The sequence below is a fragment of the Sorex araneus genome, chromosome 2 (genome assembly GCF_027595985.1).
Source record: "Sorex araneus isolate mSorAra2 chromosome 2, mSorAra2.pri, whole genome shotgun sequence".
NCBI classification, from domain to species: Eukaryota; Metazoa; Chordata; class Mammalia; order Eulipotyphla; family Soricidae; genus Sorex; species Sorex araneus.
In genome coordinates this window covers 52,135,579-52,162,962 of record NC_073303.1, presented here as the reverse complement: position 1 = coordinate 52,162,962, position 27,384 = coordinate 52,135,579, and the positions used below count along the sequence as shown (strand labels likewise).

Genomic DNA, 27,384 nt, shown 5'->3' with positions numbered 1-27,384 from the left:
CTCCCTTCCTCCGGGGCCGTCCCCTCCGCCCGGCCCCGCCCCTTGACTGCGCCCACCCCCTCGGGAGCCCCCGCGCGCCCCGGCGCCCCCTCCCGCGGGCGGCCGCCCACTCTCATTTCCGAGCCGGAGTCTGGGGAAAGGAAACCGAAACTGACCAGGCCTCCAGCGGGGCAGGAGCGGGGGAGGGCGAGACACTCCCTGGAGGCCCCCAGCCTAGGGACCGGCCACCCCTCACCTGCCCCCCGCCCTCTGTCCCTCGGATCCTTCTAGAAACGGGAGGGGGGTGAGGGTCCAGCTCCAGTGGTCCAGCCTTGGGGACCCGCGGACAGCAGAGACACCCTGGCAGAGGGCCCACACCGGGCGCGCACAGCAGAGTCTGGTGAGGCCCACCCCAGCACGTGTGCGCGGGGGAGAAAGGACCCCCGACCCTGAGGGAGCTGGTGCAGCAACGGGAGCTCCATCCCGAGCGGAGCCGCGACCCCACCTGCAGAGGGGCAGGGGAACGCGGGTCAGGAGCCAGGGTGGGCCCTGCACACAGCTCAGGGGGGCGGGTGGCTGCAGAGGAGGGTGGCCAGGCCGTGCCAGGCTGGGTGCCCCGGGGCCCCCAGGCCGGGATCCCCACTCGCTGTCCACTCAGCGCAGTGGACAGGGCAACTTCTGTAGGTCCGAGGGATGACCACCTGCCGTGACCACTGAGTGCAGAGTCAGGAGGGACCCCAGCACAGTGACTGTGGCCCCAAAGTAGAAAATAAACATTCCTGGGCGCTGGCCCAGCTCAGTGGACCCTCGCAGCGGGCACTCAGGGGAGACCAGTCGCGCCTCCCCCAGCCCCGCGAGGTCGCCCTAAATAACAGGGGGAGAATGGCCCCTGTGCAGGGGGACACGGGGGGGGGGCAGCTCTGCTCCCATGGGAGACGGGAGCCCTTTGGGCGTCAGCGTGCTGTCCTCTCCTGCTGGCCAGGGGTGCGCGCCCCTGTAAGTCCTGCTGCCCCAGAGCTCGGGCTGAGGCGCTCGGGAGAGCGCAGACAGGGCCACCTGACCGGGGCAGCGAGGGGGCTCTGGCTGGCAGACAGGAGAGGGCATGGCTCCCAGGGCCCCCGAAGGTGTTCTCTCTGAGCGAGAGTTCTTGGGGGGCTTCAGTAGACCCTAGAGGAGGCTGGGGGCGGGGCAGGGGTGGGGTCCCAGCGCCTTCCCAGCCTCTATTTATCTGCACCTTCCTAATAGAGGGGTGGCCCTTCTCTGGGTAACAAAGACCCCCAGTTGAGCTCGGCTCCTTCCAGGCTCTTCTGGAGGCTATTCCCAGTCTTTGGGGTGGGGAGGGGCCCTTTCCTCATGGCTGGGTCTGGTCCAGCTGGCACAGAGAAACCGAGGGAGGGCACAAGTCCACCAGCGGACACGCGTCCCAAGTCCCAGAGCAGCCTGTGCCGGGCACCCCCTCGACCTGAGCCTCTCACCTCCCCCTCCCGCCTCCCTGTGCTGAGGAAAGCAGCCCTGGGACCCCACGGAGGGACAGGTGGGGCCAGGGGGAGGGCTCACTGCTGGCCTGGCCTGGCTGGTAAGTCAGCGCCTTCCCCCTCCCCCTCCCTCCCTCCCCTGCACCCCCCCTCGCCTCTGCTTTCTGTTGGACAGTTTCGTTTCCCCGCGGCCAGGCAGGTGGGCGGACCCACAGCCGCCTGCCTCTATATAGGCGCAGCTGGCTGGACCCTTCAGTCACCCAGCTGGACCCACTGGTGAGTGCCGGGCCAGGAGCGGGTGGGAGCCGCGGGGGGGGGGGGGGGCGGGGTCAGGCACCAGCTGGGCTTGCAGGAACCAACTGCAAGTCCCCCAATCCGATCCAGAGTTGTTGGCGGGGGCGGGGGAGTGGGGGGCAGAGAGGATCCTAGGAAGTGGCTCCAAGGGGCCCTCAGGGGTCCTGCGGGATAAAGGGGGCGGGGCCAGCCCAAGGGGTCTCAGTTCCCGAGAGGGGATTCCGTGTCTGTGTGTGCTGTACCTGACCCCCCAACTTTCAGCAGGAGAGGAGAGGCGCCTGGACCCCTCAGGGCAGCCACCCAGAGACCCCAGGCCAGGTGTGAGGACCCCAGGCGAGACCGGGAAATTCCTGCACCCCTCCCCGCCCCCACCCACGCGGGTGAGCAGTGGGAAGCACGTGGGCCAATCAGACTAAAGTGTGTTTGGCTCCCACCCAGTGGGGGGGGGGGTCTCCCTGTGCGTGGTCGCTAGGGCCCCTGGAATGCCCCTTCTGTTGGTTCGCTTCTCTGCAGGGCAGCTGCCTGGTCCCCAGGAACCAGCTGCTGCCCCTCCCACCCGCTCACCTGCTGGACCTCAGAGCCCCCCAGGCCCAGGCACTGCCACCTCCAGGAACCTGGGGGGTGAGGGACCCCGCGAGGGTATTTCAGACCCTTGCAGCAGTCACAGTCTCTGGCGTCGGGTGGGAGGTGCTAGGTGGAGGGTCCTGAGCAGGGCTGAGTGGCGGAGAAGTTGGGATTCCACACCTTCTCCCCCCCCCTGCCTTTGGGGGCAGGGAGATTCCCCCAGGATAGAGCCGTGGGCGTGGGCGCCCTCCCGTCCCACCCACACCCTGAGGGGGGGGGCAAGAATGGGGAGGGGTCGGGGTGTATCTCCCAGATACCTGCTCTGGAAAAGGGGGCTTGGGCTGCTGGTTTTCTTTTTTATAGAAGCAAACAAAAGAAAAAAAAAAGAAAAAAAGAAAAAGATGCCTCAGGCTGAAGAGACAGATACAGAGACCCCTTCCAGCGCTGAGTGTGAAACTCAGGAGAGCGACCCAGAACTCATGGAGGCGAGACTGACTGAGGAGAAGTCACCAGTAAGTGGGGGCAAGCCCCGCCTGCCCGGGATCTTCGTCCCGTCCCCTGGGTGCCCAACGGTCTCTGGAGAGAGGGGTCTTTGGGGGCAGAACTGTAACAGAAGAAGCGGGTCCTCACGCCCAGCCTAGCTGCTCCCTCTCCCTCCTCTCCCTGCCCCAGGCTGCTTCTCTGTTCCACCATCAGACAGGGACATCCAAGCTAGTATTGACAGGAGTGGCCCTATGTCACCTGAGCCCCTGTGGGTGGCCCTGGGTTTCCCTGAGAATCCCAGGGTGGCTCTGATGGTCCACAGCACCGCCTCCTGGGTCCAGAACACTGAGTTCCAGGAGCACCCAGAGCCAGGCTGGACGTCACCAGGAGTGGACCCCGTGCCCCTCGAGCACTGCTTGGGAGAAGTTTTTAATAACGTGGTTTTGTGTATTTATTCTGGGCACTGGTGGTACCCAGGGCTACTCATGGCTCTGTGCTTGGGTTTGTCCTGGTGGTGCTGGGAACCGTCTGAAGGGAAGGCAGCGCCTGACTCTTGCACGGTCCCTCTCACCCTGAGTAGTGGTTCCAAGTAAGATGCATTTGCTGGGTGTGCAATTCTAGGTTGATGGGTTTCCCCTGGGACTTTCATATGCTTCTCCACTGTGTGCTCACGTATGTTGTTCCGGATGGGAAATCTGTGGATCCCACCTATTTCTCTGGCTCTCACTGCCCATTCTCTGCTGCTGAGAACATTCCTGTCCCCCCCACCCCACCCCGCCGCCCCCCACCTGCCTCTGAGCCATCCCACTGTGAGCTCCTTACTCTGTCTGGCTTCTTGCACATGAGGCTCACGGAAACCTTCAGATCTTTAGGTTGGCAGTTTCATGACACTTGGGGGGTGGGGGGAGGTTCTCTATTGTTTAAGTTCTTTCAGATTCCGTTCCTCTCATCTGTTGGCGTTCCGGGGACGCCCAGCACTGCGCATGAGCCCAGGTGTCGTCGTCTGTCTTTGATGGCCTGTGGCCTTCCAGCCTGACCCAACTCTGCTTCTTCCTCTCCAGAAACTCGAGAACAGCCTGAGCGCCCAGTATGAGGAGAAGGTGCGCCCGTGCATCGACCTCATCGACTCCCTGCGGGCGCTGGGCGTGGAGCAGGACCTGGCCCTGCCCGCCATCGCCGTCATCGGGGACCAGAGCTCGGGCAAGAGCTCCGTGCTGGAGGCCCTGTCGGGAGTGGCCCTCCCCAGGGGCAGTGGTGAGCCCTCGCCCCACCACGGGGGCCAATGCAACAGCAACGGTCTGCTGTGCCGAGGCTGTCATGCTCGTCCACGGGGGGTGTGGCGGGCTGAGTCCCTCAGGCCCTCTCCTGGGAGGGCGGAGGTGACCTCCCGTGTCCGCTGTGGCTTTGTGTGCACACGCTGGGCTCTCTGCCTTTGGATAGGCTGCCAGTTCTTGGCAGTTCTGGCTACAGCCCATTCTTACGGCCCGGCTGACACTCCCCTCTGGGTGCAGCCACAGCGGGGCCAGTGTGTGGGAGGATGCAGTTTGGGTGTCACACCCTCTTCTCCCTCATTCTCGGTGTGTGAAACCAAGTTCCCTCGGGCCCCAGGCCAGAGCGTGTGTGAGGGCCATCTTCCCTGAGTTCCCCACAAGACATGGCCCTCCACCTGGTCAGGGATGGCGCCGCTTCAGCCCCGAGCCCCTGGCTGTGGGGCACAGACAGCTTAGGAAGAGATGGGAGGAAAAGCAGGTGGAATGTGGCCGCGGGCCGGGGGGGGTCTCGTGGAGCAGTGGCCTGTGGTGGGGGCAGTATCTGGAGGTGGGGGTGCGAGACGGTGCACGTGTTTGGGACAGTCCTGTGGCAATTGGTCATTCGGCTGATGGCAAACCACTGGGAGGAAGCAAGAAGCCGCAAGCACAGAGGCCCGGGAGGAGTTAGCCACAAGCCACTTATTTCGTGAATTTGGGTGTTAAGTCGCCTGGACATCCTGCCTCAAAGCACCGGCAGGCAGAGGGGGCCTTCTCCCAGGTGGTCCACGACGGGGGTGGGGGGGGGGCTCGCTGGCCTTGGGTCCTGGGGAGCAGCGTGGAGAATGACACGATGTGTCCCTAGGGATCGTGACAAGATGTCCTCTGGTGCTGAGGCTCAAGAAGCTGGTGGGGAAAGATGCAAAGTGGACAGGGACCGTCAGCTACCTGGACAAGGAGATCGAGCTCCAGGATGCCTCCGAGGTGGAAGGGGAAATCCGCAAAGGTGAGTTGCCTGTGTTGGTAACGGACATCCCCGCCAAACCTTGAAAGGTGGTGCCCATCTGGCCTGCAGGCCTGTGCTGAGACCCCGTACCTCCCTCCCTCCCTCCCTCCAGTCAGGGCTCTGGAGTCGCTCTGTCCCTCATCCAATCAGGGCCTTGGGGATGCTCCCTCCCTCCCTTCTTCCCTCCTCCAATCAGGGCCATGGGAACTTTCCCTCCATCCTCCAATCAGGACCCCGGGGCCTGCCTCCTCTCTCCCTCCCACTCTCCCTCCCTCCCTCCTCCTCCAATCAGGGCCCTGGGAATGCTCCCTCCCTCGATCCCTCCCTCCCTCCTCCTCCAATCAGGGCCCTGGGGCCTGCTTCCTTTCTCCCTCCCTCCCTTCCTCCTCTTCCAATAAGGGCCATGGGCCACGTCTTCTCTTCCCTCCTCCTATCAGGGCCCTGGGAATGCTCCCTCCCTCGCTCCCTCCCTTCCTCCCTTCTCCTATCAGGGCAATCGGGACTCTCCCTCCTCCAATCAGGACCCTTGGGCCACGCTCTCTAGCCATCCTCCAATCAGGGCCCTGGGGATTCTCCCTCCCTCCCGTCCTTCCTCCCTCCTCCAGTCATGGCCTTGGGGACCCTCCCTTCCTTCTCCAATCAGGGTCTTGGGGCCGTCCTCTCTCTCCTCCAGTCAGGGCCCTGGGGATGCTTTCCCCCTCCTCCAATCAAGACCCGGAGCCACTCTCTCCCTCCTCCAATCAGGGCTCGGTTCCTCGCACGTTTCCCCCTTTCTCCCCTTCCATGGCTTGGTCGCTGTGTGGTATTCCGGCGGTGGGGCGGCGCACTGGCTGCCTCCTGCCTGGCATCTGTGAGTGCTGGGAACCACAGCAGCTGAACATGGTGACCAGGCACTGTCGGGTGGAACCCCGGCCTTTAGCCACAGCCCGGGTCCCCTCTGTTCAGTTCTCCTACCCCATCAAGACCAGTGCTGTGAGCAGAGTCTGGGCTCAGAAACGTGCTTGTCAGCGTCCAAGAGGGCTGCGAGAAATTGTCTCCCGGCTCGGAGTATCTCTCCTTCTTCCCGGCACCCTTGGGGGAGGACTTGGGTGTGGTGGGGGAGCCCCATGAGCCTTGGGTGTGGCTGGATGGCTTCCCAAAAGCTGCGCCCCCAGGCCTTCCTCCCCGAGGGGACGCGTTTGTGCTCCATTATAGCTTATGTCCATTATTCGTGGGGTGTAGGACATGCAACCCTCAGGGGCCCCTTCCTCCGTCGGAAATACCAGCTGGAAAGGGGCTCAGGGGCTAAGGTGCCTTGTGTGACGCCACCCGAGTCCATCCCCAGCAGCGCCCGGAGTAGCCCCTTGGCACAAAGCCAGGAGTCGTCCCTGAGCACTGCAGGGTGTGGCACAGTATGCCCCCAACAATGACCAGAGACGTCATGCTTCCTCCTCCTGTGATGCCATAAGAGACACCCTGTCTTACTCGACTCTTCATGGCCATTCCCTGAGTCAGCATGGGAGGGGTTGGGGCTGTCCATGTCCTGGCCACCCGAGCACAGTGGCCGTCGCTGGAGAGGGGACACGCAGAGTTATCTTTGGAGGTTCCTTCCAGCTCCTAGTCTAGCTCCCGAGGAGCAAGTTTGCTCTGTGCTTGCTCAGAAATCGCGGCCGGGAGAGGCTTCCAGAGGACTTGCTGTCACAGGGCGTTTCGGTCCTGAGTCTTGGTCCATTTTTCTTTTCCCTTCTTCAGCCCAGAACGTCATCGCCGGGGAAGGCGTGGGCATCAGTCAGGAGCTGATCAGTCTCAGGGTCAGCTCCCCCCATGTCCCGGACCTCACCCTCATAGACCTGCCCGGCATCACCAGGGTGGCCGTGGGCGGCCAGCCAGCCGACATTGGGTACCAGGTACAGCCTCGGGTTCCATGCTCACCCCTCCCTGCTTCTGCTGGCGGGGGGCGGGGGGTGGTGCTCGGGTGCCCCAGTGTCTCCAGGCGGTTAAAGGGTGGGGCTGTGGCTAGGAGGAGGAGTAGAGACTCTCCCCTGCCATGCCACACGCCGTGTGACCATGAAAAAATTGGTAATCTAGTTGGTTGGTTGGTTACTGGAGGGCGGGAGTTGTTGGGTACCACACCCAGCAAGGTCCAAGGCTTCCTCCTGGCTCTGCACTCGGGACTCATTCCTGGCAGTGCTCGGGGGTCCACACGGGATTGAACTCGGATTCTTAGCCCTACCCACTGTACTATCACCCCAACCTCTAGAAATGTATTTTCCATGTGTTTACACATGGCTCATTTTTGGTTAATAGTTATTTTTTTTGGTTAATAGTTATTTTTTTGTTTGGGGGCCACACCCAGCAGAGCTCAGGACTTACTACTGCCTGCTCGGGGCTTACGCCTAGCTCAAGGATCACTCTAGATGGGACTTGGGGGACGGTGGGGGGGGCATGTGGGATGCCAGGGATTGATCCTGTGTTGGCCATGTGCAAGGCAACTGCCCTCCCTGCTGGACTATGGCTCTGGTGCCAGTTAATAGTTATGTTCTGAGGCGTCTCTAACTGGTGTATATTAGGAAGGGTTTTCTGTGGGAAGAGAGGATCTTAGAAACAGGTGTGACGATATCTCCATGCCTGTGACCTCTAGAGACTCATTCAGGGACCAGATGAGCAGTAGTTGGGCCCGTGTTTCAGCACCCAATGCTTTCCTGGCAGCCCTCGCATCTGAGGTCCTGGGAGGAGCTGAGGTGCTAAACCCTCAGGGTTCAGTCCTGCCCCTAGGGCTGCGTCTCGCCTGCAGACTTCCTGTGCCCACGCTGGCTTGCATCTGTGGGTTCTGGTCTGGGCAGTTACTTCCTCGGAGGAACCCCCCCAGGGTTCTGAGCCGGCAGCGAGGTGGGCCCATGGCCTGGCCTGCTCCCCCCCATCCCGCAAGGCTCACCCCCTCGGGCCTGTTTCCTCACAGATCAAGCGTCTCATTGGAAAGTACATCTCCAAAGAGCAGACCATCAACCTGGTGGTGGTCCCCTGCAACGTGGACATCGCCACGACCGAGGCCCTGAGCATGGCCCGGGAGGTGGACCCCGAGGGAGACAGGACTATCGGTGAGAGAAACACCCACACAGCAGGAGGGGCGGGTGAAATGAGAGTGAAAGAGCACCCACCCCGAGAATCCCAGCCTCGGGTGGAGAGATGTGTGCAGGCTGGTCTCATGGGAAGGGGAGCTGGGCCCTTGGTCCTCAGTTTACCCACCTGCCCCAGAGGGCGTGGTCTGTGCCAGGCGTGGGACTAAACCAGAAGAAAACTATCACTTAATGCTGCTTTGGGGAGTGGAGGGGAATGGGTGGAAGCAACCCCAAGTGCTCCTCCCAGTGGACTCACGAGAGAGTGCTCCATCTGCACGTGGAAAGGAAGGAAGCCGACCCCAAGTGACGGCAGTGGGCTCTGAGGACATCAGGCCCAGTGGCAGAAGACCAGGGAGCATCACTGACATCACTAGTCGGAACTCTCCGGAGAGTCTATTAGCGAGGGCCTTCTGTCCCCTGTAGACCCCGCCATGTTCCAGGGGGGCCACAGGGGGAAATCTCATGGCCAGGGGCTCAGCTGGTAGGTGGTCGGGGGGCACAGGAAGGAGACGAGCGGGAGGAGTCTCAGCTGGACAAAGCGCCTGCAGCCGCACTGTAGGGACCTCATGTTCGCAGACCCAAGTGACACGGTGGGAGCGGGCCCTGGGCGAGGGGGGCGAGAGGCGGCGGGGGTGAGGGGGGCAGTGCAGAGCCTTGAATGAGAACAGAAAGTTCTGGAGTTGCGGGGCCGTTGCATGCTGCAGAGTCATGTCCTTTAAAATGGTAAATTTTATTTTTGTTTGCATTGGGGCCACACCTGGTGACCCTCAGGGTATTATGCTCAGGAATCACTCCTGGCGGGGCCACACGGGGTGCTGGGCATGAAACCCAGCTCAGCTGTGTGCAAGGCAAGTGCCCTCCCCGCTGCACTGTAGCTCCAGCCCTACTATACAAAATTTTAAATGAGAAACTGTTCCGGGCAATCAGCGTGAGACGTGATCTAAAGTGTCCTTAAGGTTCTGGAAAGCTACTTACTCGAGGGAATGATTTATTCTGGTATTTTCCTCTGGCTTCCCGTGAATACAGTTTGCATGAGACATAATGATTATCCGTATCAATAACTTTTTAAAATGCATTTCAGTGTAGGCAGTGTTTCACAAAACACAATTCCACAAAAGCTCTAATTCTACAACTGTTAAGATATAATCCACCTATCAGCCCTATGTTTATCAAGTTTAATCAGGAATAGATTCTACAGATCTATAAAAGTAGATGCAGTTGCAGGAACGTATAACTATAACAAACAAGTTATGACTAAAGTAGCCTGTGCAAGTATTTCTTTAAGCATATTCTTTTGTGAAGACTGAGACGTTTGATAAAAGTTTCCCATACGAATTTTGAGAAAGCTACGGCCCCAAACATCAAAACTCCAGGTGTGGACAGAGGCGGCCCGCCACGCTGCCCAGGGCGGTCGTACCTGGGCCCTGCTCCTTCCGTGGGCATCCGGCCGCAGCTGACCCCACAGCACTGCCCACGCCGCTGTCCTGGGGCCTCTAGCTCCGTCTCTGCAGGCGGGGCCTGCACTTCCTGTCTGGAACCAGAGCCGGTCCCGGCTGCACGCCTGCTCTGCGTATGGGCTGGTGCCCGCTGCCCAGCCTCACAGTGACTGGGCGTGGGTTAGACGCTCAAGTGCCCCCACAGCCGCGTGGGACAGCCTTGCGCTGGGTCTGCAGTTGGACTCCTCCTGCAGTGACACTTGGACTCTCAGCCAGGGACGGGCACGTCAGCAGACTGAGCTTTAGCCCGACTTCCTGCCCTGACACAGTGACCCCTGAGCACTGCTGGTGGGGGCTCCAAAAGTAAAAAGAAGAAACAAACTCTCCCATTTGCTGCATGTGGCACTGGAGCTAAAGGGCTGAGGCCCCTGGAAGGCAAAGCCCGCAGCTGTGGCTGTCCAGAGCCCTGCCCTTGGCAGGAAGAGGTGGGGGGGGGTGTCCGGGACCCCTGGTCGCACAGATGTGGTGTCTCTGCTCACCTCGCATCTCTTAGCGGAGCTCTTGGGCTTTCAGGCATCTTGACCAAGCCAGACCTGGTGGACAGAGGCACCGAGGACAAGGTGGTGGACGTGGTGGAAAACCTCGTGTACCACCTGAAGAAGGGCTACACGATCGTCAGGTGCCGGGGCCAGCAGGACATTCAGGCGCAGCTGGGCCTGGCCACGGCCCTGGAGAAGGAGAAGCTCTTCTTCCAGGAACACCCGCAGTTCAGGTACGGGGCCCGTCCAGGCCGCCCCAGGCGTGGGCCAGGACCGAAGGTCAGAGCCGGCCTTCACGGCGCCGGGTTTCAGGTACTTGGTCCTGGGTGATGGAAGGGAAATCCCCGAGTGTTAGCGTTAAACTTCAACCCATCAACACACATTTGTGACCGCGGCAGTGCTGGAGCCCACAGGGCCCGAGCAGGTCACACGGCTCTTGGGGTGTCAGGGACTCCCGGCTCTGGGCCCAGTCCCTTTGTGGCATGGAGAAAATCATGTATCAGTTGGAAAATTTGCGTTGTGTCCTCCTGTGACAGTGGGGGCGGGTGTCCACACCCATTGGTGCTCAGGGCCTACTCCACACACAGTGCGGGGTCACACATGTCTGGGGTCACACTCAATCCAGTCCCGGACTCCAGTCTCTGCGCCTGGACCCCCTGGACCAAACGAGGCCCCTCCTTGTACCAGAAGAGACCCACTGGGGTTCGAAATTAAACACAACTTATATACCTATGTTATAAGCATTACAAACGCAGAGATTTGTCATTTAAAATGAAACACAGGGGCTGGACAGACAGGAACAGCTTAAGGCTCATCCCTGTCACCCCTCTCCGCTGCCCCAAGCATCATGGGGTGGCCCTGTCGGCCCCCCACATTCAGGAGGATCTGAGCAATATCTCACCCTTGGCTCTTGCCCTGAATTGCCCAGAGTGACCCCCAGGGCCCCAAGCACTTCTTGGGAGCACCCCCTCCCCCTAAGGATAAAATACTGTTTTGGTTTCAGTTTGGTTTTGTCTTGAAATCATACCAGTGATGCTCAGGGTTATTCTGGTCTGCACTCAGGAATTTTTCCTGCTGGTGTCAGGGGACCCTATGGGACGCCGGGGATCAAACCTGGGTCGGCCACGCACAAGGCCAGGGCTGTCCCCACTGTGCCATCGCTCCGGCCCTGACCATTTTCTGACACCCTGTGTCTGCTGTCCCTGCTTGCAGGAGGCTGCTGGAGGAAGGACGGGCCACCATCCCCTGCCTGGCCGAGAAGCTGACCTCAGAGCTCATCATGCACATCTGTGTAAGCCCTGCAGTGCCGGCCCTGGGCAGGCCCCGGCAGACTCCCGGCTGCCCTGTCCGTGCCCACGCATGCCGCCGGCTGGGTGCAGATCTGGGGGGTCTGGGGCAGGTTCTGTGGCACGTTTCATGCCAGTTCCCATGCGGCATGGGGTTGCTTGTCAGGACCACACCTGGGCTGCGCCACTGTCCCTCCCCCTGGGGGCTGTGCCATCCCCCCCCCCCCGGGCTGGGCCATCTCTGGGTTCCTGGGCCATGAGTTTTATTGCTTGGGCGGGACCCAGGGCCGGCCAGGTGGGGTGCCCGGGCAGGGTGGCAGGGAAGCCCAAATCCCCATCGGTGCCCACCCACCGCCCCCGGCCCCTGGAGCATCTTCCCCGGGCCGAGGCGGAGCCAGGGAAGCCCCGTGGGGGAGGGGGAGCTGCCCTGGCCTCACCGCCCTGGGCGTCCCTCTCTCCCCCAGAAATCGCTGCCCACGCTGGAGAATCAGATCAAGGAGATGCACCAGAAGGCCAGCGACGAGCTGCAGATGTTAGGGACCGAAGTCCCGGACGATGAAAACGAGAAGACGTTCTTCCTGATCAGCGTGAGCGTCAGGGCGGGTGGCCCTGGGCAGCGCTGGCTCTGCTCTCCACACAGACATGGCCTGTCCATGCAGCACCCAAGGGGGCCGGGGCCCTAGGGTGGGGGGGCTGTGCCATTGGAGGGGCCGCATGCACCTCAGGGACGACCAGTGCTTGCTCAGAGGGCAGTCCCGTTCCCGGCATGGTGCCCGCAGTGTGCCCCACTGTCCCCACTAGGACACGATGGTAGGTAGTCCCTCGGGACACACACACACACACACACACACAACACCACAGACACACACAGTCAGACACAGACATGCACACACACACCAGGCACACACACAGAGACACCACATACACAGACACATATACTCGCACACACAGGTATACACACAGGCACACACACAGAGAGACCCCACATACACGGACACACATACACGCACACACAGGTATACACACAGGAACACACACACACACAGACGCCACATACACGGACACATATACACGCACACACAGGTACACACACACACCCCCCACACATACACAGACACACGCGTACACCGATACCACAGAGGCATATATATACAGATGGATGCACACACACACGTACAAAGACACACACATGCACACACAGAGACACAGATCTGTCCTCCAAGCCCAGGCCCCAGCCCGTGCATCAGGCTTGCTCTGGAAGCGTCTTGTCTGACGTGCTCCCGGCGTGGTTCTGTCGGCAGAAAATCAACGTGTTCAACCAGGCCATCCAGGCGCTGGTGCAGGGCGAGGAGGCGGTGGAGGCACATTGCACTCGGCTCTTCACGAAGGTCAGGTTCCTGTTCCAAGGCTGGAGCCTGCGGATCGAAGAGAACTTCAAGAACAGTGAGTGTGAGGTCTTGCCCCAGCCTGGCCAGCGGCGGTGGTGGCGGTCATCCAGAGGACAGGGTCAGTGGCAGGAGCCTAGGGAGACGGTCCCCTTCAGTCCGACTGCACCTGCCCAGCTGCTGGAACACTCTGGCCTGGGTCACACATGGGGACACTCCTGAAATAAACAGGGTCCTGGTGGCACGGCCGGAGGCTCTGAGCCTGACTGATGGGGCGGGCTGTGTGGCGACGTGACACAGCATGTAGGGACCAGCCTGGCCCTGCCAGATCCACGTGACCCTGAAACAGGTCTGAAATGTAGAAAACATGACCCTGAGTTAATGGCTGGGCATTCGGGAGCCTAAAGGAAGCCCCGTGCTGACCCAGGTGACGCCCCTGGCTCTTGGCGTCCTGAGCTGGGTCTCTCTCAGCCCAGTGGAAGTTCACGTCATGGCGGGCAGTAGTGGGCACACAGGGCGGCATGGGCCTGCGCGGGGGTCACCGCCGTGCCTCTGAGCACAGGGTGCGTGGCCTGCCCTCTCACCTGTGAATACGACACTGTCTGGCATGGGAGACTCGGACCACGGAACAAGAAGCCACGTGTCCTCACAGCCCGGCTGCCACGGCGTTTCTCCAGACATAGCATGCGAACAGTCATGGGGAATGGGTATACTGCACTCCGTCCAGAGTTAGAGCTCAGGTTATGCGTTCAAGAACACTGCTGAGAGGGTGGAGAGAGCCCACAGGTGGGTGAGGATGTTTCGAGATCACATCGATGCAATCGGGACCCTGGACGCTGCATCAACCTCCACTTGAGAACGTGGAGGTTTCTGATGGACAAGAGACTGGAGAAGACATCTCTTCAGAAGAGTCAGCAGAGATGACCAATGAGGACAGGGGACCTGCTGGCCCCGTCATTTCTCAGGGAGATGCAAACGCAGCTCACACTTGGGCAGCTGCCATCAGGAAGGATCGAGGGCCAGGAGTGTTGCCGGAAGGTGGGGGGGAGATCCAGGGAAATGCTCAGCAGTGGGGCTGCTTCGGCTGCTCTCTGGCCGGGCCTCAGGGAGGGAAGCCCCCTGGTCCCCGGGCGGCCAGCAGGTCCACAGCTGTCCACTTCCCAGAGCACCCGCTCACGTGCACGCAAACTCTCACCTTCGAATGTTCTTGCATCATCTTTCATGTCGACCCAAAACTGGGAGCAGCCCCAGGTCCATCGGCTGTTGGACGGAGCAGGTATCCCGCGGGGGGGCGGTGGGAGGTGGCCAGGGCAGCCGCAGGGCGCCCCACACTCGCCGTCCTGGGAAGCAACAGTAATTTCTCCTGCAGCGTGTGGGTCAGGTCCCCAAGGCCAGGGTGTCGGGGACAGCTCCTTCCTGACACTTCTCTCCCTGCCCCTCCCACGGGGTCCCTCGCCCACGACATCCGGCCGAGGGGTTCACGTGCAGCCGTCACTCTGGCCGCTACTCCGTGCTCAGCACTGGGGCCAATGGAGCCGGGGGCTGCGGGTCTTGTACCCCTGGATGACCCTGCTTGGCCCCCGGGCGTGCTTGCCGGGCCACACAGCAGCTCCCTGTTTTGCTCTTTGGGCCCCCTACCTGGCAGTGCTCCGGACTTACTCCTGGCTCTGTGCTCAGGGGTCTCTCCCGGCAGGCTCGGGACCCTGCAGGGGGCTGGGGACTGACCCTGGGCCGTGCACAGGCAAGGCAGGCGGCCTCCCCGCTGTCACTCCGGGCCTTTGTCTTCAGTCCTTGAGGAAGGTCCGTGGCCATCCCCAGAGCCGCTGCTCCCTGCACACCCGTCTCCACGGGGGCTGCTTCCGGCTCTGCTCTTGGAAGGGCCGGTGGTCATGCTCGGGAGGTGAGCTGAGCCGTCTCTGCTCCCGCAGGCCTGCTGTCCATCCAGAGGGAGATCTCGAGATTCGAGAGGCAGTACCGCGGCCGCGAGCTGCCTGGATTCGTCAACTACAAGACCTTCGAGATCATCGTGCGGGAGCAGATCAGCGCTCTGGAGGAGCCGGCCGTGGACATGCTGCAGAAGGCCACAGGTCAGCTCCTGCGGTCCGCAGGGCCGGGCCCGGCCAGCCAGAGAGCTGCCTTCAGGGGGCGGCTGGTTGGACAGAGCCGGGCAGTGAGAGCGGCTGCGCCCCTGCGCCCCCATGGCCACACCAGCAACCCTGCCACTGACCTTTCCGCTTCGCCACCCACTCTCGGCCCTGTTGGCTGGAATGGACGGGAGTGGACGGCCCCAGTGAGGGGTCCCTCCCCAGGGCGCCTTTCAGAGGGACCCTCGTTGGCCCGTAGTTCTTTTTTCTTTCTTTTTAGTTTTATTTTCGAAAGGTTGTTCACATTCATTGATGGCATTCAATATTTCACCACCAGTCCCATCACCATTACACCTTCCCACCACCATTATTTCGAATTTTCCCACCACCATTCAAGCCTACCTGTCAGGGGCAGATGCTAAGTAATTTATTTTCTATTGCTCATTATGAATATCATAAGAGGTTGTGCCGCTGTTTTGCGGCCGCGTGCTTCTGCAATTCTAAAATTGCAAATGGCTGGGGTCCAGAGACAGCTCTGTAGGGAGCTAGTCCGTTTTGAGATTCATTTGGGAGTCTCTGGACCGAGGCCTTTGATACTGAGATGGCGCCCAGAGGCAGATTGTGGGCGTGATAGCCAGGACCTGAGCGGGTGGGGAGACGAGAAGGGACGCCCCTCTCCGCCACCATGTGCCCTGGAGTCTTAGTCCCTGAGTCCGCGTACCTGGGTTTTGCTTCTGGAAGCTCATGTCCACCACTTCCATCTGGAGTGGGCAGGAAGGGGACACCCACTGAAACGGACTCAGTACCAGGTCTGGGGATATCCCCGGCGAGACCCTGTCCTCGGGGATTCACTGCTGTGTCTCTGGATCATGGCCGTCAGTGTGACCCCATATTCTATAGGGGGTCCCCAAGACCTGGTGGAGTTAGCCCGAGGGGTCACCAGTTACTCCTTACCCTCAGGTGCCTAAGAAGGAGTCATCCCTCACCCCCGGGCTCTGACGCAAGGGCTGCCCTGGGCTCCTGGGTCGGTGACAGTGGCCTGGGGTTCTTACGGAGAGAGCAGCAGTGCCCAAGGGGTCCCATCTGGGGGAAACAGGCCAGGTCACATGAGTCTTCATCTCCTGCCTCCTCCCCTCACACCCCACGCCACTTTGAGATGGAAGCACAAGTTCTAAAGGCAGAAGGAGAGCGTTCTAAATTCATGCTGTGGTCTGTCAAGATCTTAGTCGTGTGCCACTTCCCAAATGGGTGCAGTGGCCGTTCAGACACTACCCATGTGCTTTTTTTTTCTTTTTGGGTCACACCCGGTGTTGCACAGGGGTTACTCCTGGCTCATGCACTCAGGAATGACTCCTGGTAGTGCTCAGGGAACCCTATGGGATGCTGGGATTTGAACCCGGGTCAGCCGCGTGCAAGGCTAATGCCCTCCCTGCTGTGTTATCGCTCCAGCCCCACTACCCATGTACTTTCATCCAGTTATTTCAGTTTTTGTTTTTGGCCGCACCTGAGCCACACCCAGGGCCAGCTCCTGGCTCTGCTCTCAGGGCTCCCCCGGGGGACTCAGGGCCCTATGGGGTGTCGAGGATGCAACCTGGGTGGGCCGCGTGCAGGGTCAGCTCCCTCCCTGCCATTGCGCTTTGGAAAGTGCCGCGAGAGCTTGACCCTGAGCAGGGAAGAGTTTCCCACTCGTCAGCATTTTCGAGCCATGGCTGAGCAGCTCAGTGCTGGCCATGCCAGAGAAGCTCCCGGAGCCGTCGGGGACCCTGGCCCCCCTGCCCACCCGCTTGCTTTCCGGAGACTCTGAAGGAGATGGAGGAGCTCACCAACCCTGCCCGTTTCTCTCTCTCATCAGATATCATCCAACTTGCCTTCGCGGATGTCGCCAAAAAGAATTTTGAGGAATTTCTCTGCCTCTTCAAAGCCAGCAAGGTAAAAGGCCACTAAAAAAAAAAAAAAAATCAACCTGATGCTGGGAATGACGTCCAGCTGACGTCACCCGCTCGCCCGTGTGTCTGGAAGAGCCGGGACAGAAACAGGCGCGGTGTGGACTGAGGAATCATGAGGAATCAGACCTTCTGATGTCCAGAGGCCTGCGGGAGTGTGGGGGGTCTCAGCTCCACTCTGTGTGGACGGGTCCCCAGCCCCTTTCCCTCCACCCCACCTGGGTTGGGAGGCTGAGTCCGTCGCTCGCTCCTCACTCCCCCCACCCCGTCTGTGCCCTCACCCATCCCCGTATTGATGGGTTGCCCTGGATGGAGTTGGCTTAGCTGCAGCAGGGACAGCTCCTGGGAGGAATCCAGAAATAAATTATTGAAAAGGCGTCCTGAGAGCTGGGGGTGGGGGGCAGTGGAGCCACGGACCTGAACTCACAGTGGCCCCTGGGGGGACCCCAGGCAGATCCTCTGCTGGAGAGAGAGAGAGAGAGGGAGGGAGGGAGGGAGGGAGGGGGAGAGAGGGGAGAGGAGGGCAGGGGAGGGCAACCATGGGGAGGGGGAGGGAGGGGGAGAGAAAGGAGAGGAGGGGTGGGGAGAGGGAGAGGAGCCCGGGGCCCAGGCTGTGCGGAGCAGGGTCACGGAGCCTGCGTCCCCCTGCCCTGCGTCTCCTCCCCTGACTCGCGTCCCGACGCGCGTCCCCCATGTCTGCCGTCTCAGGCCAAGATGGAGGACCTCAAGCAGGAGCTCCTGGAGGAGGCCGAGAGGATGATCCGGCTGCACTTCCAGATGGAGCGCATGGTGCACTGCCACGACGGCTCGTACCGCGCCGCCCTGCAGAAGGTGCGCCAGGAGGAGGCCGAGGAGGAGGAGAGGAAGAAGAAAGGGGGCACGGTCCAGTCCCAGTCCCAGTCCCAGTCCCAGCCCTCGACCTCCATGGAGGAGATCGTCCAGCACCTGCAGGCCTACCACGAGGTGGGTCCAGGCTCAGGGGCGTCTGCAGCCCCCCGCCTCACCCCTGCCTGCTGGCACTCGCGCTCCTGCCCTCTCTCCTCCCCTCTCTTTCTCTCCTCTCTCCCTCCTTATCTCCTCTCGCTCTCTCGCTCACTCCCTCCCTCTCCCTGTCTCTCTCCCGCTCTCCCCCTCTCTCACACACTCTCCATCTGTCTCGTCTCTCCCTCACCTCCCCCCAACCCGCTGTCTCGCCAGTGGGGTAGGGCCCCGCCCCCTCCCCTTGCTTGCCCTGCCTTTGGCAGTCTGAGCCCCCTGTGGCACCAGAACCACAACTCAGGCCCTTCCTGCACCCACACACAACGCCTGTGTGGTCACAGCCCTCTGGCCGCACCTTCTGGCCCCTGCACCTCATGCACGAGCAGCACCCCCACATTTGCAGCCCGGGCCCCAGGGTGCACAGAGAGGGACGAACACAGCAGTGCTACAAAACCCCACACGGCCGGTCCCCGCACCGGCCCCGTCCCCATACCGCCCGCCGTCCCCACACAGACCCCAACCTCACACAGCCCCCACCCCCGCCCCCTCGGCCCCAGCCCCTCCCCTCAGCCCCAGCCCCTCCCCTCGGCCCCGCCCCCTCCTATTGGTCCCGCCCCTATTGGCCCGCCCCTCCTCTCGGCCCCGCCCCTTCTCTGCGGGCCACTTACTCCCGTGCCCCCCGCAGGAGACGAGCCGGCGCCTGTCCACGCACGTCCCGCTGCTGGTGCGGTACTTCATGCTGCACACGCTGGCGCAGCGGCTGCAGGAGGCCATGCTGCTGCTGCTGCAGGACCGGGAGGGCTTGGGGCAGCTGCTGCAGGAGCGCTGGGACACGAGCGCCAAGCGCAAGTTCCTCAAGGAGCGGCTGTCCCGGCTCTCGCAGGCGCGGCGACGCCTGGCGCAGTTCGCCGACTAGATCTGCGCGCGGGCCGGCCTCAGTGTTGGGGCGGCCCCAGGGACAGACGGACAGAAGGGCCCGCCCCTGGCCCCGCCCCGGGCCCGGCCCTGCCACGGTCCCGCCCCGGCCCCGCCTCGGGCCCCGCCCCCGACTGGCCCGCCCGCCCACCGCCTGGCCCCGCCTCCGGATCCAGGCCCCGCCCCCAGCTCCAGTCTCAGCTTCAAGGTCTCACTGGGGGACAATGCACACCTGACACACTGGGTTCCTGCAGGCATGTGTCCCCTCCAGAGGACAGGTGAGGGTCAGGGAGGACACCACAGAAGCCGGGTGACCCCACCCAGGGGCCCTCTCCACGCCCTTCCCGCCACTGCACCCTCTGACGGCCTCTGCAGCCCTGCCCAGGAACCCTAGGAGCTTTTGCGTGCACCAGCAAAACACGACTCCTGACCCCGACCCTGCAGTAAAGGGTCCCCTGCCCCGGCCCCTGCCGTAAAGGGTCCCCTGCCCCGACTCCTCATTAAAGGACTCCTGACCCCGACCCCTGCAGTCTTTGTGGGGAGCCTCCGGAACTCGGAGAGGTGAGGGCAAGGGCCTGGCAGGAGCACGGACAGATGGACGCAGGCTCAGAGGACAGTGCGGCCAGCAGGGGCATCAAGGAAATGGCGCGAACGGGAGCCGAAGTCACCCCCGGGCCAGACGTCGTGTTTCCAGGCTGCCCCATGGAAGGTGCAGGGACGGGCTGTCGCGGCCCTGCTCCAGAAGGTTCCGCCAGGCACTGGGCATGGAGGAGCCCAGAGGCGTGGCCCGCAGGGCCGGACCCTGCCCCCTGCCCTTCCAGGGACTGGGGCGTCCTCAGCAGGAGCCCTGGCGCTGAGGGCGCGCGTTTGGGGAGTGCAGTGCGGGCCCAGAGCCCCTTACCCGCCACCCCGAGGCCCGGAGACTTTCCTGCCACCTTCCAGGCCTTCCTGGAGCTGAACCCCTGCTCCGAGGACGCCCTCTCGGCTCTCTGATCCCCAGGCGCGGGGCTGCTGGTCGGAGCTTTCCCGCCCCAGGGCCCAGAGGGGCGGCTCTGCCTCTCCCTGCTGGCGGCCAGACACGGGGTGGGTGGCTGCGTCCCGGCAGGGCTGGGGGCGTCGGAACCACCGATGTATGGAAGGAGCACTTTGGGGGAGCACTGCAGTGGGTGCAGGCAAGGCCATGACAGGCTTGAAGCCACAGGCCCTCCGTCCACCAAGGGGCGCGTGGCCCGCCCAGGGTCCAGAACCATGGTCACTGCCCCGGGCCGAGGGACGGCGTGGGGACGCTGCCTGCTGACTGAGGCCTCCCCGAGCGGGGCTGTCCCGGTAGCTGATCACTCCCAGGCACTGCCCCCCATGTCCAGCGCCCTCTGACCCACGGGGGCAGGAGCATTTTGGGGGTGCCCATGCCGCCCCCACCCCCGCTCCTGTCCGGTCCTGCTGTGGCAGTTTCCCGGGGACTCCCGGAGGGAGAACGTTGTCCTCCCGCGCCCTCGAGAAAGAATTTACCCCAGGGAGGACGTCGGCTGAGGCCTGGGCGATGGGGAGACCCCCAAGGGCACTTGGCGTGAGTCCACCAGGAATGACCCCCGCTTGGCCTCCCGGTCCTCCCCACCCTAGGCTCAGCCTGAGGCTCCCTCGCCGTGTCTAACCTTCTAGAATGTCGGTGATGTCACCCCAGGCAAGTCTGGGGCCCACCGGGATGGACAGCCTCGGTTTCCCCCAAAGACCCAGCCTGGCCTCGTGCAGGTGCTCAGTGAGGGCCGGGCCGGGGCGGGCACGTGGGACAGCGGGGAGGGCGTCTGCCTTGCACGCAGCTGACCCGGGTTGCATTCCCCGCACCCCGCGTGGCCCCAGGAGTGACCCTGAGCATCTCTGGCCGGGCCCCAAGCCTTGAGAAACCCAACAGCTCAGTGAGCGCCGGGGAGGGGCGGGGCGGGAGGAATGGGACGCGCCCGTACCCCAGGGTCCAACAGCGAGGCAGCTTCTGCAGTGACACGACCCCCGCCTTGCTCTGTAGGAACCAAGGGCCCCTGGCGCCCGGGTGCGGGGGGGGGGGGGGGGCGCGGCACAATGGGGCGAGTCCCAGGGACGCCCGTCCTCCCACGCGAACCCGCGCAGTGCCATGGTGTCTGCGCTGCCTGTCGCATTCCTGGTGGCCTCTGCGGACCAGCAGGTGGGCTGTGGGCAGCGGGCAGCTGCGGCCAGGGGCTGCCCCAGGGCCGTGGGGGCGGGGCTGCCCGCAGCGTGCTTGGGTGGGGCTAGGCGGGGGTCTGGGCGTGGCCCAGAGCAAAGGCACCAGGGGTGGCGCTTGCCTTGCTCGCTGCTGACCCGACCAGAGGCCAGGGGGCTGCTGGGGGCTGCTGGGGGCTCTGTCTGGGGGGGTTGGGGGGGTCAGAACCACGCCCCCTCCCCAGCAGCCTGCTCTGCCCGTAAACTACTGGGGACCCAGGAGGGCGGGGGTGGGGGTCCCTCGGGGGCAGGGTGGGGGACAGCAGGACGTGGCTAGGAGCCCCCAGCCCCAGGCCCTCCCGCCCTCCCGCCCAGGTCAGGGACCCCAGGGCCTTAGGAAAAACAAGAGTGCATAATTTATTCATGGGATTTTCACAGACACGTTTCTAGAGACACACAGAAGACACGCGTGCGGCCCAGGCACAGAGAGGAAGGGGGTCCCAGGAGCCGTGTCCTGGGGCTGGGGAGTGGGCTCCTCCGGCAGCCAGGGCAGGGGGCTCCCTGCCCCTCCTTTCCCGCCAAGAGGCCACTGTCCGGGAGCCCGGCTCCCCTTGGCCCTCCGTGCTGCAGCCGCTCGCTTCCAGAACATTCCCGAGAAGCCGGTCTCTGTGGCTGGGCCGGGGCGCGTGGACGCCCCGCTCAGAGGCCCCCGGCCGCGAGGCCAGGCAGGCTGAGGTAGGTGTGGGCGCAGCAACGAGAACCTGATTCGAATCCCTGATTTCCCCCTGAGCGGCCGGGAGGGGCACAGGCCCTGCCCCGGCTCCAGCACTGTTGTCCAGCAGCTGAGAGGTCACCAGTGCCCGGGGCCTCGGGTAGAGGCCCCAGGCCGGGCAGCGTGGCGGAGAGGAGTGGGCACGGCCGGCGGGCAGAGCCCCTACAGGCTCCTCTGAGTGTCCGCGAGTCCCAGCTGGACGGGTCAGCTGCGGCTCCGGGTGCTGCCGAGTCCGCTTAGCCGTTGGCCTGAGGGGAGACGGAGGGTCAGTCAGTTCACGTCTGCGGACACCCGTGGGACATCCTGACCCTGGCCAGGCTGACCCCTGGCTCTCAGCTTTGCCAGCCTAGGCCCAGCCAGGGGCGCCCCTTCCCACGAGGGACCCCGCAGCCCCACCCCCACTGACCAGACCCTCCTCCGGCCCACTCGGGCCCCGCCTGGGGGTCTCGGCACGCCCCGGCCGTGGCCCGGGGTGGACAGGACACCCGCGGCTCCGCCCGACGCCCAGAGACCCAGACCCAGGAGCCGCAGCCCCCACACTCTCGTCCCCACGTGTCCCGGCCCTGGGGAGGGGCTGCCGGGACGGGGGTCCGAGGAGGGTACCCGCATCTGCCGGTAGATCCAGTCGGTGAACACGGACACGTTCCCGTACACGCCCGGCCGGTTCACGTTGGCGCAGCCCGAGCCCCAGCTCGTGTCCCCGACCAGCCACCAGACGCCGTTCTTCAGAGTGACCAAGGGGCCCCCGCTGTCCCCCTGCACGGAGGGGCGGGGTCAGAAGGGGGGCGGCGGGGGGAAGGAAGGGGGACGGCGGGGGACAGCAGGGGGACGGCGGGGGGAAGGCAGGGGGACGGCGGGGGACAGCAGGGGGACGGCGGGGTCAGGCAGGGGGACGGCGGGGGACAGCAGGGGGACGGCGGGATCAGGCAGGGGGACGGCGGGGGACAGCAGGGGGACGGCGGGGTCAGGCAGGGGGACGGCGGGGGGACGGCGGGGGGAAGGCAGGGGGCAGGCAGGGGGACGGCGGGGGATGGCGGGGTCAGGCGGGGGGCGGCGGGGCGCGGGCCGACCTGGCAGGAGTCCACCTGGCCCTGCAGGTAGCCGGCACAGAGCATGGCGGGCGTGACCAGGCCGTTGTAGACGTGGCGGCTGTTGCAGCGCCGGGCCTCGATGAGCCGCACCTCGGCAGCGTTGAGCAGGTCCGACGTCTTCCCTGCGCATGCGGGCGTCAGCGGCCAGCACCCCGCCCCTCCCCCGCCCCACCCCGCCCCGCCCCCTCCTCCTCCCCACCCCGCCCCACCCCCGCCCCTCCCCCTTCCCGCCCCGCCCCTCCTCTTCCCCACCCCCGGCCCCGGGGAACGGGTCAGGCGAGGTCGCCTCTGCTCAGAAACTCCCCCGCCCGGGGATAGTCAGTGCAGGTGGGCGTCCCGGGCACGTCAGCTCACAGACCCCCGCGGAACAGTCCCCCCCAGTGGACACTCCTGAGGCCTCCCAGCCCAGCCGTCACACAGCCCCCACACGCCGAACTCCGCCCACGCCGCCTCTCCCAAGAAGCCTGCCGTGGCTGCGCCTTCCTGGCAGCTGCCCTGTGCAAGTGCCCCGAGGTCCGGCCGCAGCAGGTCGACACTCAGCACTGTGGCTGCCGCTCTCCCCAGGACCCCCGGGACCCCCAGCCTTGGCCATGCACAAACGTTATAAAGAAGCGGAATGGAAATGAAGTAGGGCTGGTGGGTTTGGGGGGATCCCGGCCCTGTGCTGTGTGGTGCCCGCGGCTGCCCGGGCCCCTGTGCGAGGGGGAGGGGGGGCGGGAGCACCTGGTGCGGGAGCGCGGGCGGCCTCACCTTTCTCCGAGGTGGCGCCCCAGCCCGATATCCAGCAGACCTGCGCGGGCTGCAGCTCCAGGCCGGGGTTGGGCAGGCACACGGGCTTCACCCTGTCTGTTCCGGACACGCGTCAGCCCGCGCCCGTCAGCGCCGCGCCTACAGCCAGGGCCCGCTACCCCAGCTGCCCCAGCTGCCCCAGGCTGCCCCAGGCTACCCCAGGCTGCCCCAGGCTATCCCAGGCAGCCCCAGGCTGCCCCAGGACGCCCCGGGCTATCCCAGGCCGCCCCAGGCTACCCCAGTCTGCCCCAGGCTATCCCAGGCAGCCCCAGGCTACCCCAGCTGCCCCGGCTGCCCCAGGCTACCCCAGGCCACCCAGCCTACCCCAGGCTACCCCAGGCTATCCCAGGCTATCCCAGGCTACCCCAGGCTGCCCCAGGCTACCCCAGGCTGCCCCAGGCTATCCCAGGCAGCCCCAGGCTGCCCCAGGCCGCCCCAGGCTACCCCAGCTGCCCCAGGCTACCCCAGGCTACCCCAGGCTATCCCAGGCAGCCCCAGGCTACCCCAAGCTGCCCCAGGCCACCCCGGCTGCCCGAGGCCGCCCCGGGCTATCCCAGGCTGCCCCAGGCTACCCCAAGCTGCCCCAGGCCACCCCGGCTGCCCGAGGCTATCCCAGGCCACCCCAGGCCGCCCCAGGCTATCCCAGGCCACCCCAGCTACCCCAGGCTTTCCCAGGCTATCCCAGGCTATCCCAGGCTGCCCCAGGCTGCCCCTGGCCACCCTCCTAGCAGCAGAGCCCCGGAGCCAGCAGGAAGTCAGTTCAGGGGCTTCACACTGTTGTGCATCCAGCAGGTCCAGGCCCGCAGGGAGGGACCCCGAGCACAGCCAGGGGAGCCCCGAGACCTGCTGGGTGTGGCCCCCAGTCAGAAAGCAAAGGGGGAGCAATGGCTCCAGCCCCGTGTAGGGACCTGCTGGCCTGCTGCTGAGGGGCCCAGAGACACAAGGTGTCCTGCGTGGGTGCCACAGCGGGGGGGGGGGGGGCGGTCAGCATCCAGCACTCTCCCCTTCCCCTCCCCCTCCCCCTCTCCTCCTTTCTCACTCACACACACACACACACACACACACACACGACACACATCGTCACCCCCACACACTCGCCCCGCCATCAGCTGCCCTGCTCTGCACTGGGTGCTCACTTGGACACAAACACAAGGGCTTGCCCCTGTGTTCGCAGGAGCAGAGGGAACCTTCTGGAACCCTGGGGGCCGTGCGGAGCTCCTGCCTTTCCCGCTGTGACCTCCCCCAGCCTCTGAGATCCCGGTGGCGCCCAGGCGGGATTCCTTGTGCTGCCCCCTGCAGGCCGAGCTGGGAATCGCAGGGCACAGAGGCAGCGCTGGAGCCCAGGGCAGCGTCCCCCTCTGCCTGTCCCCCCCCCCCCGCCTGTCCCTCATCCCCCCACCTGTCCCCCCCCCGCCTGTCCCTCACCCCCCCCCCGCCTGTCCCACAGCCCCGGGAGCCGCCAGCAGTACCGCTGAGGGCCAGGGGCGTCTGCAGCTTCATGAGCGCGATGTCGTTGTTCTTGGTGGTGGCGTCGTAGCTGGGGTGCGGGATGACCTTGGCCACGCGGTGGCCGCTCCCGTACAGCATGCGGGACTGGCTCTGGATGCCCGCGAAGGCCGTCCAGTACCGCGGGTTGTTCAGAGGCCTGCAGACAGTGGGGTGGGGGCAACGCTGGGCGGTCCTGCCCCGCTCCCGCCCGCACCCCACCTCCCCAGACGGCCTGGCTTTCCTCTGTGCTGGGTCTTTGCTCTGGCCACACCCAGCAGTGCTCAGGGCTGACTCCTGGCTCCGTGCTCAGGGCTGACTCCCAGCTCTGTGCTCAGGGCTGAGTCCCGGCTCTGTGCTCAGGGTTTACTCCCAGCTTCGTGCTCAGGGATAACTCCTGACTCTGTGCTCAGGGCTGACTCCCGGCTCTGTGCTCAGGGCTGACTCCCAGCTCCATGCTCAGGGCTGACTCCTGGCTCTGTGCTCAGGGATAACTCCCAGATCCGTGCTCAGGGCTGACTCCCAGCTCCGTGCTCAGGGCTGACTCCTGGCTCTGTGCTCAGGGATCGCTCCCAGAGGGGGTCAGGGGGCCAGGCCAGTGCCTTCGGGCCACCATTGCTCACCCCAGACCCTTTTCCTTTGGGAAGTCCTCAGCAGGTCCTGGCAGTGCTAAAGGCCCTGGACGGGCGGCACAGACGTCACTCGGGGACAGGAGGGCACAGATGGCCTCTCTAGGAACATGGCCGGAGCCCAAGGGAACGTCTGAGGGTGTGGGGGTGGGGGTGCCCGCGCCCCCGCCCCCGGCTCCCGACATACTTCTCCAGGCAGTGGGCGGCCGTGACGATCCACTCGGGGGTGATGACGGAGCCGCCGCAGACGTGGGTGCCCTGCACCTGCAGGCTCACCTGCCACGGCCAGTCCTCCATGCGCGCCACGCTGCCGCCCACGATGCGCGCCTGCCGGCCGGGCGCGGGGCCCGGGACCCCGCACTCTGCGGGGACAAGGCAGGTCTGAAGCCGGACCCAGCGCAGACGCCCCCGCCCCCCACGGAGCCCCCACCCCCCACAGAGCCCCCGCCCCCCGCCACAGGGCCCCCCACCCCCCACGGAGCCTCCACCCCGCCACAGAGCCCCCCACCCCCCACGGAGCCCCCCACCCTCCACGGTGGCCCTGCCCATGCCCATCCCCAGGGTCCCGAAGGGCAGCCCCCACCGCCTCTGCCACCCCTCCCTGCGGACTCTGGCGGGGAGAGAGCCTGTGCGCTCCCTGTGGGGACCGTGTCTGGGGCCCTCTGGGTGGGGGTGGGCAGGGTGCCCCCCTGCCAGCACCCGGGAAGCCGCATTCCCGCTGCCACTGGGCCCCCATTGTGGCCAGGAGCCTGGACAGGGGCTGTCGTGAGGCCGAGCAGCCCGGCCACGTCCTTCAGGGAAACAGAGGCAGCTTCCTCTGGGGACGCTCGGCCCGTGAGCAGAGGCTCGGGGCAGGGCAGGGAGGGGCGCCTGTGGTCAGCGGCAAGTGAGATGGAGGGGCTGGCATCCAGGAGCCGACTGGACCCCTGCACTCGGGCTCTGCCCCCAACACCGTGGGCTTGGTGGTGGGTTAGCCAAGAGCACTGTCAGCCCGAGTCTGACGGCGCCCCCTCCCTTCTGTCCTTGTTCTTTTTTAGGGGGCACACCCAGCAGTGCTCAGGGCTGACTCCTGGCTCTGCACCCAGGTCACCCGCCGGAGGGGCCCAGCTCCCGGAGCTCCGGGACAAGGTGGGGGCTGGGGCTGGCCGTCCTGACCCTCCCAGTGGGACCCACGGCTCCGTCACAGATGCCCGCGCTGCTGCTCCAGGGGGGAGCTGAGTGCTCATCCCGCCATGCCCCGGGCTCACAGACCCGGGGCGCTCCTGGGGGGGGCGGGACGCAGCCGTCACTCACCGATGCAGCGCAGGGAGACCACCATCTTCAGCACGCAGGCATCGCTGCGGGAGGAGACCCCGTCAGACACGCGGTGAGCCTCTCCCGCCCGCCCGGTCGAGAGGCCCACCCCCAGGTACCTCTCAGCACCACCACCTGCTGGCCAACACAAGCACTGCACCTCCCACACCACCACCTGCTGGTCAACATGGGTACTGTGCCTCCCAACACTACCACCTGCAGGCCAACACGGGGACTATATTTTTCCGTACCATCACCTGCTGGCCAATACAAACTGTGGCTCCCAACACCACCACCTGCTGGCCAACATGGGGACTGCACCTCCCAGCACCACCACCAGCTGGCCAACATGGGGACTGCACTTCCAAGCACAACCACCTGTGGGCTAACAGGGGGACTGTGCCTCCCAGCACTACCACCTGCTGGCCAACAGGGACTGCT

General features: G+C 64.5%; 2 protein-coding genes across 9 annotated transcripts in view; one reads left to right on the top strand and one right to left on the bottom strand.

Annotated features, from left to right (window-relative positions):
- Positions 1-19,212, top strand: MX1 (MX dynamin like GTPase 1). Of its 8 annotated transcripts, none has more exons than XM_055127907.1 (16): positions 1-379; positions 1,650-1,730; positions 2,013-2,128; positions 2,676-2,824; positions 3,857-4,049; positions 4,908-5,048; positions 6,780-6,934; positions 7,987-8,125; positions 10,156-10,354; positions 11,334-11,412; positions 11,872-11,994; positions 12,709-12,850; positions 14,721-14,879; positions 16,729-16,805; positions 17,528-17,782; positions 18,483-19,212. In XM_055127907.1, exons 4-16 carry the CDS (start codon positions 2,714-2,716, stop codon positions 18,711-18,713), a joined length of 2,004 nt encoding a protein of 667 aa, XP_054983882.1. In that variant the 5' UTR covers positions 1-379; positions 1,650-1,730; positions 2,013-2,128; positions 2,676-2,713; the 3' UTR covers positions 18,714-19,212. The 8 variants fall into 8 exon arrangements, with proteins under 8 accessions (XP_054983882.1, XP_054983878.1, XP_054983880.1 ...); XM_055127903.1 differs by having other exon boundaries at positions 1,630-1,730; XM_055127905.1 differs by having other exon boundaries at positions 1,630-1,730; positions 2,010-2,066.
- A 2,257-nt stretch (positions 19,213-21,469) lies between these two features.
- The window catches only part of TMPRSS2 (transmembrane serine protease 2), a 29,684-nt gene continuing 23,769 nt past the window's right edge, over positions 21,470-27,384 (bottom strand). Inside the window, exons 8-14 of the mRNA XM_055128192.1 lie at positions 26,944-26,987; positions 25,838-26,012; positions 25,006-25,181; positions 23,498-23,593; positions 22,727-22,869; positions 22,260-22,412; positions 21,470-21,904 (exon numbers count right to left, since the gene is read on the bottom strand). Of these exons, the coding sequence (XP_054984167.1) occupies positions 21,893-21,904; positions 22,260-22,412; positions 22,727-22,869; positions 23,498-23,593; positions 25,006-25,181; positions 25,838-26,012; positions 26,944-26,987 (799 nt within the window). The 3' untranslated portion in view covers positions 21,470-21,892. The remainder of the gene's footprint in view (positions 21,905-22,259; positions 22,413-22,726; positions 22,870-23,497; positions 23,594-25,005; positions 25,182-25,837; positions 26,013-26,943; positions 26,988-27,384) is intronic.